Source organism: Tursiops truncatus, chromosome 13 (assembly GCF_011762595.2).
Source record: "Tursiops truncatus isolate mTurTru1 chromosome 13, mTurTru1.mat.Y, whole genome shotgun sequence".
Lineage (NCBI taxonomy): Eukaryota > Metazoa > Chordata > Mammalia > Artiodactyla > Delphinidae > Tursiops > Tursiops truncatus.
This window is the reverse complement of record NC_047046.1, coordinates 29,341,231-29,354,765: the sequence shown is the minus strand read 5'-3', so window position 1 is coordinate 29,354,765 and position 13,535 is coordinate 29,341,231. Positions and strand designations below refer to the sequence as shown.

Genomic DNA, 13,535 nt, shown 5'->3' with positions numbered 1-13,535 from the left:
TTACTGTTGCATCGCATCCTTTACAGAAAATGTGAAACCTCAGAGTAACCAAATCTGGAGTGTTTATAATAGTATAAAATATATAAAGTTTTTGTGTATTTGTTATAATGATTAAAGATGAAACCTTTGGGCTTCCCTGGTGGCGCAGTGGTTGGGAGTCCGCCTGCCGATGCAGGGGACGCGGGTTCGTGCCCCGGTCCGGGAGGATCCCGCGTGCCGCGGAGCGGCTGGGCCCGTGGGCCATGGCCGCTGGGCCTGCGCGTCCGGAGCCTGAGCTCCGCAACGGGAGAGGCCACGACGGTGCGAGGCCCAAGTACTGCAAAAAAAAAAAAAAAAAAAAGATGAAACCTTTTACACACACACACACACACACACATAAAACACCTCTTTTCTAATACTTTATTCATGTGGTAATAAAACCCTGTTGGTAAGACCCTAATGGTATCTTGCCATTTCTGGTTTAGTATTGTCTACAGATGAAGTTGATGAAACTGCTTAAAGACCATAGTATCTCTAACATACTGATTTCTTTCTAGTATCCATAGATACAGTTACGAAATTACTTAATATCCTTTTTCTGTATGTCTGTCTTCAGTTTAGTATGAACTTTGTCTGTTAGGAAATTGGGGCATCATTGAGTAGTGTTTTACCTAGATAAAGTTTGTCACTTTACTACAGACAAATTGGTAAGATGCCATATGAAGCTGAATCCTGACTACACAAATTGATTAAAGATGAAACGCCCTTATTCAAGGAAAACACATTTCTAAATGTGCAAGATTCACAGAAATATGAGAACTGTTGGCAGCCTGTATTTTTAGAAGTAGAGTACAAAATATATTTTTTAGTTTATATAGTCACGATTGCTGTTAGTAAATTCCTATAGTGACATGGTTTGACCCCTTATTTATTTTAGTTTGTCAATATGTTTTAAAAAGTTTGTTAATTTAAGCAAACTTCAGTTTAGTTTTTTTTTTTTTTTTTGCGGTACGCGGGCCTCTCACCGTTGTGGCCCCTCCCGTTGCGGAGCTCAGGCTCCGGACGCGCAGGCCCAGTGGAGAAGCCCATGTTCAGTTACACATTTACTCCAAAGAGTTGCTCATCAGAATTTATGATCTTTAGTAATCAACTTAGAAAAATTTGGTTTGCATCCAAAGCAGTTAGATAGCACAATAGCTATCATGGTTATTGATACTTTCTTCTCAGAGTTGGTGTAGGTAGCAGGTAGCAAAACGTGCTGTTGATTCAGTGTTTCTTATGTTGGGTACCCCATCCCACTCTCACCCCTGCCCGCAGCTCCTCGCCCACCTCCCCGAGCCCTCAAAAGAAGTAGACAGGCAGTCAAGTACCTTATGTAAGTACACCTTTCCCTGTTTGAGGATCTGGATCTTTTTAGGTATGCTGTTAGTTCTTGGGCATTTACTGTCTCTAAAGACAGTTGGAAACGGCTGTGTTATTATTTTGTTGATTTCTTTAGGTTTTTTAGGACCTTGATACTGAATATATAACTCAGAAAATGATTGAAGTTTTTAGTCATCTTGTAGGATAAGAAAGGTGCCAGCTTTAGAAGTATGGTGGTTGAGTCCATGTTTTTATTTTTATGGTTTAAAGAGATCATTTTTGTGATAAAACAGTCCTAATTTATTTGGAACCATCATTAGAATACGGGCTTCTTTTTGGAAAATAGCTCTCTGATTTGGATCATACATAGAATGACCTAGGAGTCCAAGAACCCTTTTATTTTAGAATAAAAAGAGGTACTATTAATAGTTATTCCTGGACAACAGGCATTAACTAATACTGCCCTTAGGCACTAAGGTGTGTGGTCCCCCTAGTCCTCGGGGACAGCAGGACTTTGACTGGGTGCATTTCAGTAAGGTAATGGCCCACAGTCTTCAAATGAGTTATGTTCAGGGCTACTACTGAGAACCGCTCAGCACATTCCCTGGGTTGTTGATAGCTGGACGCAGATGATACTGGAGTGTCGACTACTTTCTATTTTACAAACTGGAGTTCTGTGAATTATTAGCTCTTTTTAGTTATTATCAACTCTATATTATGAAATCTAATGTCCAGTTAGTGGTTGTGTTTTTTTTTAGGATTGAGTGTGGTTTTAATTAACTTGTTATGATGTTTTACAACCTCTTCAATTCTTTATGTTGAAATAAAAATTTTTTTTGGTTTATTTTAGGCCACCAACTCTACTTGACATTTTCCAAATTTAGAAAAATTATTACATTTCATTTATGCCCTCCATTTAACATCTATCTGTTAATGACATATTTTCTAGGGAAAAATACTTGTCATAATGAAGCCTGAAGGACTGTTAAGAATAGGGAATTTCAGGGGCTCTATGTATAAAGACTTTTTGTAATGAAATATACATTATTTTCTGTTGAGACAAAGAACAGATTGGGGACAATGCATTATTAAGTAAGATGGAGTTGTCTTAGTTATGTACAATGACCTGGATATCAGTAAGTATTTTATTTGTTTGTTTTTATTTTTGGTTGTATTGGGTCTTTGTTGATGTGCGTGGGCTTTCTCTAGTTGCGGTGAGCGGAGGTTACTCTTCGTTGTGGTGCACGGGCTTCTCATTGTCGTGACTTCTCTTGTTGCAGAGCACAGGCTCTAGGCGTGTGGGCTTCAGTAGTTGTGGCATGCAGGCTCAGTAGTTGTGGCTTGTGGGCTCTAGAGTGCAGGCTCAGTAGTTGTGGCGCATGGGCTTAGTTGCTCTGTGGCATGTGGGATCTTCCCGGGCCAGGGATCGCACCCGTGCCCCTGCATTGGCAGGCGGATTCTTAACCACTGTGTCACCAGGGAAGCCCTTAGTAAGTATTATTTCAGAGTCTGCTCCAACCTTTTTGTATAGTATTATTTTTATGTGTATTAAAGGAATTAGAGAAGATAGGAAGAGAACTGTGGAGATACTAATGGAATACTAGAATGTTCTGTGTGTCTTTGTTTCTTGATCCTGGGGGGTAAGTGGGTGTGTGTGTGTATGTGTTTAGGGAGGGGTGTCGTTGAATACAGGAGAGGTTTATAAATCATTGCAATTTTCGAACCCTTGAAAAAATTCATTTTAACATTGTTCAGTTAGAGTGTTAGCAAAGGTAAGAAAATATGAAGTGCTTGTTCTTCAGGTACTGACAAGTATTGAGTAGTAACAAAAATTAAGAGCCACACAGAGGGTACTCATTCTAGGAGAACGTGAGGCTGGCTTAAGTTTAATAAGGTTTCTACATTTAGTGAACATAATGCAAGTTGATTATAGCTAATTAATAGAAAAAGTTGAGAAATGTGTTGTATTTTTTGCTTTAACATAGCTATTATTTATTATTATTATTTCTTATGCGTAACACATCTTTATAGAATAAGGTGATTGTTTTAGAACCTAATGATTTCTGTGTTAGTCATTCCCAGTCCCACGCAGGAGAAGTCAGAGCTTGGTGTGAATCTGAGAATGTGTTTCCCCTGCACCTCAGGGTATTGCTCCGCCGGGGCCGGCCCTGGCTGTCGCTCCGCCAAGCAGCATCAACAGCACAGTTGCAGCACCTGCCAGTTATAGCGCGAAGAATGAGCCCAGGGCACTCAGTGTGTTCAAACAGGAGAAACAGAAGGTTTGTTTCAGGGAGCTAACAGATAGACAAGTCTGCCAGTGTCACTGGTTATGGTGATGTGGTCACCCAGCACGTACGAAGTGTTTATTGTGTGTTGTGAAGGAATTAGAGTTGAAAATGTCAGATATGTTTAAAATTACAGTAGAACCACAGTCACTTAAAAACCAGGCATACAAACTATTCTGTTCTAAAACAACAAATACCATACTTAATAAAATCTCAGTAGTGAGCAGGACAAATGTAAGTGGGAACATTATTATGAAATTGGTGTAATTTTCCCTGTCACTGAGATTTGGGGAGCATCCTCTAAAAAAAATGTGAACAGACCAGCAGGTGTAGCAGTAAAGGTGGGAGCTGGTGAATATCACTCTCCAGGCAAGTATTTGTGTTTATATATTTAAAAAAAAGATAAATGAGATTACTGCTTTATGTTTTCTTATCCAGTACAAATAATACTAACCCTTCTTTAACTGTCATTGTTAGTTATTTACAGTGCCCCAGGGTAGGAGAATTTGTGGCAGAAGCCCTAAAGATCTTAGGTCATATTTGAATTTATTCATGTCTCCGTGTGTGTGTGTGTGTATGTACACTTAACATTCACTCAAGTGCAATGCCAGCGCATCAGTAGATGACAGTGACCTCCTGGTGGTGTCCTGGATGCTATATGATTCCCTTTCTCATTTCCTGCTTCTTGGGAGCTCCGGGAACCACACAGTTTGAACAGGCTGCTGACACTTTGATTTGGCTTTGCAGGGAATGTGTATACTAAGGCTTAAACAAAACCTGATCCTCTATCTAAATGTCTGATACGTTTAAAATTTTGTGATTTTAGTTATTTACTTCTGGGAATCATGATCCTAGAGAAAAAGAGTAAGTGGGTTGTTCAGAGTGAAAATATATCTTCGGTAACTTTATTATTCAAATACTACCTCTTCCCAGTTAAGGCCTTACTCAGGCCTTCTGACAGTTTCCTGCTGTGGCTCTTGGCCTTGCCTTTTACCTCCCTGTAATACACTTGATCCCTTACTCTTAACAGGAGTTACGAGAATGTAGCTTCGTGTTTACATTCTTTGGCTCCTTTGTCCATCCCAAGGCTTCAGTGCAAAAACTGAATTTGCCTTGTATTTATATTTCCTTTTCTGAACAGTCCCAATGTCCTCGCTTTTTCTAATTACCCCCAAAAGGAATAATTTAGAATATTGGAACTGAAATTCTAAAGGTTGTTTAAAAAAAAAGTGCAGAAGTAAATTCAACTTATAGATAGGAGATTACTGCAGGTAGGCTAAATAATATAAAAGAGTGGAAAATGTACGAGATACCGTGTTTTCTCTTATCTCGATACCATGACCTGACCGTCGAGTCTGTTCTGAGTTGCAGTGTTAGATATAATGTGCGTGCAGTGTCACTCCTCAGCTGCCTCAGAATCAGAGCGTGTCAAGTCCCTCCAGTTTGCTTGTTCCATGGTTCTCAGAACAGCCAGTCTCCTCTTTCAGGACTAGTCTGAAGCAGCTCTCAAGGAACACGCTGTTTTTCTGGAGCCAAACCTCACCGTGGCGCTCCTGAAGGGAAGCTTGTAGCTGTCTCAGCAGCCTTAGTGTTCCCACCAGGCTCCCCAGCTTGTCTCCACACCCGTGACTCTCCCCCCACCCCACCCCCTTTAACCACCGCCCAGGTAGCTTATACATGGTTCTACTTAAATTAATTAATCAATCAATAAATTAGATTTTTTTGCTTCTGTTCTGTATGTTGCCTGGTTTGTAGGGGCCTAAATGGTCGTGAGCACGTGGGGTAAGTGGGTTTACTCAGTGTGACTGTTGTGTGACTTGCTTGGCTTACTTTGGACAAGTGTTTAGGCTTCACTGTTACCATTTGCACTCTCGTCTTAACATTTATGCTCCACACATTGGTTATGACATTTCTTCTCCTTTTTCTTGTAAAAGCAATGTATCAACATTAAGGAAAATTTTCAATAAAAAGAGAAATCTAATTCTGCCACCATGAGAAGATATTGATTGACATGTTAATTAAAATCCCAGAGTGGGAAGCTACCCATCAAATGTCTAACAAGAGTGAAATGTTGAAGTAATTTTGGTAAGGCACAGAACAGAATATTTAATGACATCGTGTCATTTAAAATGATAATTAGAAGATGTACATATAAATGAATAAAGATTAAAAAGTTACATGTATGCTGATTTTATAAAATATGCATATGAAAGAGAATATTGGAAGATAATATATAAATAATAGTTATTTTAGGTTGATGAGAGAATGGGAGGTAATTCCCTTTCTCCCTCTCGTAATTCTCAATTTTCTGGAATTTCAAGAATTTGTTTAAAAATAAAAAGCCAATTGTGAAGAGTTTGATGATTCCTCATTCTAATTTTTTTTGTCTTCACTTTTTGGCCTTTTGTATCTCCTTGTAATTTCTTAGTCACCTTTCTGGTATGAGTGTGATATTTTCCCCCAAACCTAAAGATTGCTGAGTTGCCATGTTGTTGACTGTTCCTCTTCACAGAGGAAGGCCATGTGCCATTCTGGTTCCCAGAAGCTGGACTAGTTCTAGGTTGGAAAGTGCACACTTGAGAAGTCATTTTGAAATGAATTCTAATTACTGTTAAGGAAAAGGATAGGAAAAGAAATTGGTGGAGAGCAGAAACATCTGAAACAGGATTTGTAAGAGTACGATGAGATTGGTTGGGACGGGGAGGACAGAGTGGAGAACAAGAGGCTCGCACAGGAAGCACAGTGCCGGATGGTGAAGCAGGCTTCCTAAAACCCGTCACAGCGAGGACACTTCTGAAGAGAAGTGGGAAAATCTGAATGATGAAAGCGGTTTATACCTTTCTTTTTGAAAAATTAAATTTTTAGCAAGTAAAATTTTAATTAAAGACAAGAATAGTGCTAGTCCTGTTAGGGAGCTTGTGAAGGCAGAGATGAGATTCCGGTGGATGGGTGTTGAGTTGAGGCTCAGGGATGCTTAGGCCCTGCCCTGTGCCTTTCTCTCCATGCCTTTGCCACTAGTTCCAATGGGTGAGTGCTGGCAGGAGTTAAGATTTGGGGGCTCATAATTTTAAAGGTGCCTGAGTACCACTGTGGTTCCATATTGAGTTTCATGAGTTAAAGCAGGTAGTGTTACTAATGATTTGAAGGGATCGTTTATATTCGAGTTTAAAGTCGTGAAGTGGACTCCCTCCCCTCTTTTTTTCCCCATGATACATGTTTGTGTTCATCATCTCCCCTTCGGTGCTCATATCCTTCAGTTATTTTTCCCCATGAATAGAAGTTAGGTTTTCTTTCAAGTGTTTTTCTTAGGTAGTCTCCTGATTTCATTGTGTGTTTGCAATAACATCCCCCCTTCCCTCCAGAACCCCATTTGAATTGCAGAATCAGAGCACTGAAAATGAACTTCATGTTTGGATTTTGGTTGGCATCACTCAGCATACTTATTGAGTAACTACTGTTGGCCACAGTGCTGGGTTTAGGGGTAAATGCAAAGAGGAATGGCTCTTGCTTTACCCAGGCTTTGAAGCGTTGTAGGAAAGAACACCAAAAGTACAGTGTTGTGCTGTGTGCTCAGTGCTCTGGTGGAGGTAAGTGCACAGGGTGGCGGGCGCAGAGGAGGGGTGGTTCACGTGCTTTGACCTCGCTGACTGCTGGTGTTTACTGCTGTCGTCCTGTGCAGTTGTTCACAGGTGACCGGGCATTGGGTATTTAAAAAACTTTTTAATAATGAAATTGAAAACTGTCAAAACTTTGCATGTAAATAATTTCTTGGAGATGGATGTTTGGAGCTTAAGTTGTTTAAAAACTTGTAAGGAGAGTTAGTCAGTTGAAAAACGCCCTGCCCGTTGTCTTTGTGCTGCAGAACGACATTGAACCCAGCAAAGCCGTTCCCCTGAACGCTGCGAAGCAGGACGGGCCCGTGCCAAAGCCACACAGTGTTTCCCTCAATGATACTGAGACGAGGAAGCTCATGGAAGAGTGCAAGAGGCTCCAGGGAGAGATGATGAAGCTATCGGAAGAAAACCGACACCTGAGAGTAAGTGCGCGCTCCTGGGAAAGGAACTTGATTGCAGTGAAGGCAGCGGGGAGGTGAACGTTGTTGGGCCATTTTGTCTGTCAGCTTTTACATTTACCCTTTTTCAGTTTTCTCCTTTTCCCCAATTTGCTTCTGTCCTGGCCTTGGCTCCCCGCCAGCCTCTTCTTACACTTGGGCGGTGGCTGCTTCTGTCCCGTGCTCCCTTCCCAGCAGCTGGCCTGGGTGTTGGGGTCTGGCCGTGGCCTTGCTGGCTTCCTCTCTCGCTTGTGCAGCCTTCGCATTCTGGGCCCTGGTCCTGTCACCTGCTGCAGCAGTGCTGTCCCCAGACGGGCACCCCGTTGTCCAGGGTGCTTGAAATGTGCTTAGTTGGAATTAAGATGTGCTGTGAGTGACATAGTGCCAAAAATAACCAAAAAAACGCTCTTTTTTTTCGTATTGTTACATGTTGAAATAATATTTTGGTTATATTGGATTGAATAAAGTATATCATTAAAATTTTGCCAATTTTTTGTACCTTTTTAAATGTGCTGTTAGAAAATTTAAAACTCCATGTAGGGCACCCATTGGAAGTGCCTCTCCAGGTCGTGTCAGTCAGCACTGGGCTGGGGGTCCTGGAGGAGCCTCCTCTGCTATAGCAGGAGCACTTCCCTCCGAGGGCGGCCCGGCGCCCTGCCCTGCCCACGTGGCATGCACACACGCACACACGTCTCATGGTGCTTGGTTCTCATCACCTTGTCAGTATGACCTTTTCTGGGACTCTCTTCCCCTGAAAAGAAAAGAGAAACAGTCTTGGAATGCTGCCTCCTCTGTTTCCAGGCTACCGCTTACCTCTTCTGGCTCCCATTTGTCCGTCTCCCTCCGGCGGGCTGGGGTGTCTCGGAGGCAGGGGCTGTGTTCACCGCCTCTGCGTTCACGGCACATGTGCACAGCGTTCATTCACATTTGAGTGAGTGAGCAATGGGCTGTGGGATAGTGTGGAGTTTACTAATATTTCAAGACCTGAAGACCTTTAAGTTGCTTTTTGAGGCTTTGTTTGAAGCTTTTCATGTCAAAGTAGATAGTATTGATACTAAAATGTACTTAAAGTAAATAAGCTAAATTGTGGGATGTCATCTACATCTGATTATTTCATAGCCTGTGGAAACTACACTCTGAATCAAAGGCACTATGTCTTGGCTTGATGTGCTGAGACGGCTTTTCTGGCTGTTTCTTCCTATTCCACAGCCCCGCCGCAGAGGCCCCTGCCCCCAGCGCCTGTCTGGAGAGTGGAGAGGTGGTCTCATGTTACACCCACACCCACGCCCTGTGGAGTTTTAAGGGTGCTGTTTTTTGTTACTTTTTCTTTATGTGCCATGACTTCCTCAGTCCTGTATGTGATGGAAGACGTGCTCCTCAGTGTACTGAGAGCCACGGCCCGTCGCCTGGCTGGGAGGGAGAAGTGCCTGGGTCAGGCTGGGCTGGGGAGATAGGTGATAAGACTGATTCCTGGTCCCGACTCTTTATGGACTAACGTTCTGTAGATGTTATTTGAAAAAGCGTTCTGCTGTTTAAAAGAGAAAACAAAAGAACCTTGAAGACCACTGGTTTACAGAGTCAACTTCTGGACCTTTAACAGTTCACACTAAGGCCCATCATCGCTGGTTGCCAGGTTGACTTCCTTGAGGGGTCTCATCACTGCCCTTTACGTTCCGCAGCCCTGGCCTTCTTCCTCCAGCCTGTGCATCGGAATCTGCTGTGAGCTCTTAAACACACGTGTTCAGGCCCTCCCGAGACCCCGGGAGGCAGAATCACCTGGAGTAGCTTTTAAAGTTCTTGCCGGGACTGAGCATCATTGTTCTGTCCACATGGGACTAATAAGAACAAGACCCAAACCCGCAAACCCCCAGAAAATCCAGTCATGCAAATAAAACAGCATGACGTCAGGTGCACTCTTCCCCTGGGTGTTATTAGTGCACACACTAGAGGAACGAATCAGTGTGAGAAAGTAAACAGGAGCTTGTGCTGAGGAGGTGAAAGCCTGCCCCGTATTCATCTGGTTGGGATGATGGACCAGGTAAAGCCCTGCCTAGGTAAACCGGTGTCAGTATTTTCCCCAAGGTCATTCTGCAGCTGGTAAAGTGTCATAACAACCTCCTGCTTAGAGTGACTGCTGTCCTGTTACTGAGAAACCTGGTCCCCTAAAGTCACAGACTGACTGTCAGAAACTTCGCTGGGTGAGGCTGTGTCAGTCAGCACGGAGCAGCCGCCCGGTCTGGAGGATGGGAGTCACTGTGATGGCAGAGAAGCGGCCTCCCTTTCTGGTCCAGTTGCAGAGCCTCAGGTGCGGGGCTCTGCCTACAGCATCCCACCCCTGTTGTATTTGTAGTTTCCAAGGAAACGATTCTGTCTCTCCTCTACAGTCCAGACTCTGGTGCTGACCCTTTTACACAAAGACCTCCTGCTTTGCTTTGAGCACATTGAAACGCTGCGTTTAAATTCCATCCTGCACTCCCCCTCCCCAGTCCTGTAGAGTCATGTCTCTTCCCTGTGCTCTGCTGTGTGGGGCCCTGCTTGTGGCAGGTCAGACTAATGACCTAACTTTGTTTCTGGTGGTCTTTGGCTGATGGAGTCCAGCGTGAAGATGCTGTCGGCTTGGGGAAAGTGCGCGCGTAGAATTCTTCTTTAATTGTGTTAATTTTAGTGGGATTTTTCCTTCTGTGTAAATACAACCGTAGCTGATTTTTCAGTTTTTTAGAAGTATATTTCTTGGCTCTAGTTTTTAAAATCAGCATTATTGAGGTATAATTTACATTCCGTGAAGACACCCGTTGCGAGTGTACAATTCAGTGATTTTTTTTTTAGTAAACTTATGGAATGTGCAGCCATCACTGGAATCAGGTTTTAGACTGTTTGTATCACCCTAGAAAGTTTCCTTAGGCTGGGTAGCAGCTCGTCCCTGCTCTTGCCCCCAGTCGCATGCATACTGACCTGCCTTTTGTCTGTATATTTGTAGCTCACTAGTCGTATGAATATTTGTTTTTAAAACCTCTTTTTGTGCATATATTTTTTCTAGGATGAAGGCTTAAGGCTCAGAAAGGTAGCACATTCGGATAAACCTGGATCCACCTCAGCTGCATCGTTCAGAGATAATGTCACCAGTCCTCTTCCTTCACTTCTTGTTGTAATTGCAGCCATTTTCATTGGATTCTTTCTAGGGAAATTCATCTTGTAGAGTGAAGCATGCAGAGTGCTATTTCTTTTTTTTTCTCTTGACCAGAAAAAGATTTGTTTACCTACCATCTCACTGGTAGTGTGGCCCACAGTGACCATTCTTTGTGTGTACAGCGTCATATAGGCCTCGCCTGTAACAGTCTCACGGTTAGAAACACAGTAAGAGCAGAGTGTTGGGCTCCCGGACAGCGTGAACGTCACCAGACCATCCCTAGCAGGTGTCATTGCACATTCAGTCCTTTATGAAATTCATAAATAAAGAATTGTTCTTTCTTTGTGGTTTTAATAAGAGTTCAAGAATTGTTCAGAGTCTTGTAAATGTTATTTTAATAATCCCTTTAAATTTTATCTGTTGCTGTTACCTCTTGAAATATGATTTATTTAGATTGCTAATCCCACTCATTCAGGAAATGCCAAGAGGTATTCTGTGGGGAAATGGTGCCTCTTACAGTGTAAATTTTCTCCTTTACCTTTGCTAATATCATGGCAGAATTTTTCTTATCCCTTGTGAGGCAGTTGTTGACTGAGTTTTTCATCCTTCCAACCCTGTCCCATGGTATTTAACACAAAAATAATAAAACTGTTAACAGATTCTTGCTCGATAGCTTGTGTTTGTCGTGTCATTAGATGGGATGCCAGGGAGTGTGCTGTGTGGTGATCTGGGTTATAAAATGTGTAATTTATCTCATGGAAACCCTTGCGGATATTAGAGTATTTGTGGTTCAAAGTCCTCATTCTTTTAAGGAAAGGAATTGATAAAATTTCAGGCCGTTTTTGGAGTTTTGGAAGATCATAATCCATTTGTCCTCAGGATAATATAAAACAAGCAAAATACCATGAGTATAAAAGTGCTGTAATTTCAGTCAGTTTACATGTCTGCCCTGTGGCTCTATTGTGTTTAATTTATCCTATTCTTAATAGGTTCTTTTAGTGTCTTCTCAAGAAAGACTGATTCTCCTTGATTCTAGTCACTGCTTTTTGACCAGCCTAAGAATTCCTTTTATTTTATAACATTTCATAATAATAGTTAAAAGTAGGTTTTTTCCCATCCAGTTTGACACGCACAGTAATTTCCATTATGGAAATTTGGTATTACTGAGTAAACCTTGGGAATTCCTTTGTGAAAAATGACCTTATCCTTTGCAGATCTCTACGTCAACCACGTGAAATATGTTTGCACTATAAATGCGTGACGGTCTGGCGTACTTTCCTGTACTTAGTCTTATGTCTCATTTAGTTAATCTGTGTTGGCATAGAGAGTTTTGGAACCAGAAAAAATAGATTCACTTTTTCTAGTAAGTACAGTCTAATACAAGCGAATTTTGAAAATAGGTGTTGGTTTTGTGAAAGATGCACTTATATTTGAAAGGGAAATTGGACTCTGGGACTTGACATGGTGCAGTGAAGTATGTTGGCCCCAGGTCTGTGTGTACCTTTTATAATGGAGTGAGATGCTCTGAAGTATTTTGGTTGCATTTTCATTTCAAGTACGTTTTGAACTCGTCAGAGCCCGTGTACTGTGGTGTTGCGCTGTATGTTATCTTCTAGAAAACCCCTTGCTTGGGTGCAAGAGTAAGAACAAGGGCACGTCTTCCCCTCACGTGCTGCAGGTGCTGCCTGGCGCCGTCATTGTAAAAGCTCCTTCCCACTCGGGTACCTGGGAAAGCTGCCAGCGAGCCTTGCATTTCCGTCCCTCCGTGCAGCCACTGATTCCTCGGCTTCAGTCTCTGTATAATCAGCATTAGTGGTGATGAGCATCAGGCTTGAGATTTCATAGCTATCAGTTTTTAAACAGTTTAAGTTCTCAAAAATTTAGTGGAAGCCTGTTTTATGGGAATGCTCCTTAGAGTTCATTTTGTTCACCCTCTTTGTTTTATAGTTGAGGGATGTGAGGCCTTCACGAGAGCTCAGAGAACTTTCCTCCTGTCTCACAAGGGCAGAGGCAGGGCTGGACCTGAAACCTGTTCTCCTGACTCTAGCTCAGTGTCTGTTTCTGGTAACTTTGTAGGAAAAAATGTACCCCAGTTTGATACGACTGAATAGTGGACGTAAGATGCTCAGAGTGTGAGATTTCCTGTCATAAGACTGTACCGCAGGCAGCTGTGGAATAGTCTCATGCACATGTCTGGTTTTAGTGTTTAGGCTAGAAATCCCCCCTCCCAATTGGAAATAAATAAATGCATTTTTAGGTAGGCATTTCACAAGATGCATAATGCAGTAGTTGGTCTTGAGCTAGAATGTAGTCTGGGTGTTGTCTGCAACATAAAGTCCACATGGGCTTCTTTACTGCTTTACGTAGCAGGACACGCTCTGACTGTTCAGGAGACTCAACTGCTGTACGAAATGTGATCAAATTATTTTACTACCGACAGAGTCCAACTGTATTAATTGACTGGTAATATACAGATTAAACTGTTCGTCTTCATTCCTTACGTTTACATGTTCAGAAAGTTTCGCATTGTCTGCCTGCTTACTTGTCAATGTCAGCATGAGGGAAATACACCGTTGCCATCACTGAAGCCACAACCAAGTAACTAAGGCCTTTAAGTTCTTACCTGACACTAAATGCACTACCTTCCTTCATTCTTTCTATAACTAGTGTACCTTAATTTTGCCCATTCTTGTATTTACAAGAGACAGATTTAAGAATTGTATTCTGAGTG

The 13,535-nt window shown here is 42.3% G+C and overlaps 1 protein-coding gene across 4 annotated transcripts in view; it reads left to right on the top strand.

Annotated features, from left to right (window-relative positions):
• VAPA (VAMP associated protein A) overlaps window positions 1–11,464 on the top strand; it is a 37,312-nt gene extending 25,848 nt beyond the window's left edge. Inside the window, exons 5-8 of one of the 4 annotated variants that reach the window (XM_073790519.1) lie at window positions 3,486–3,620; window positions 7,489–7,662; window positions 9,804–9,982; window positions 10,715–10,959. In XM_073790519.1, the coding sequence (XP_073646620.1) occupies window positions 3,486–3,620; window positions 7,489–7,662; window positions 9,804–9,982; window positions 10,715–10,727 (501 nt within the window). In that variant the 3' untranslated portion in view covers window positions 10,728–10,959. Of the gene's footprint in view, window positions 1–3,485; window positions 3,621–7,488; window positions 7,663–9,803; window positions 9,983–10,714 lie in introns of all 4 variants that reach the window. The other 3 variants (XM_019920763.3, XM_073790520.1, XM_019920761.3) reach the window with 3 other exon arrangements.
• The last annotated feature ends 2,071 nt before the right edge of the window (window positions 11,465–13,535 follow it).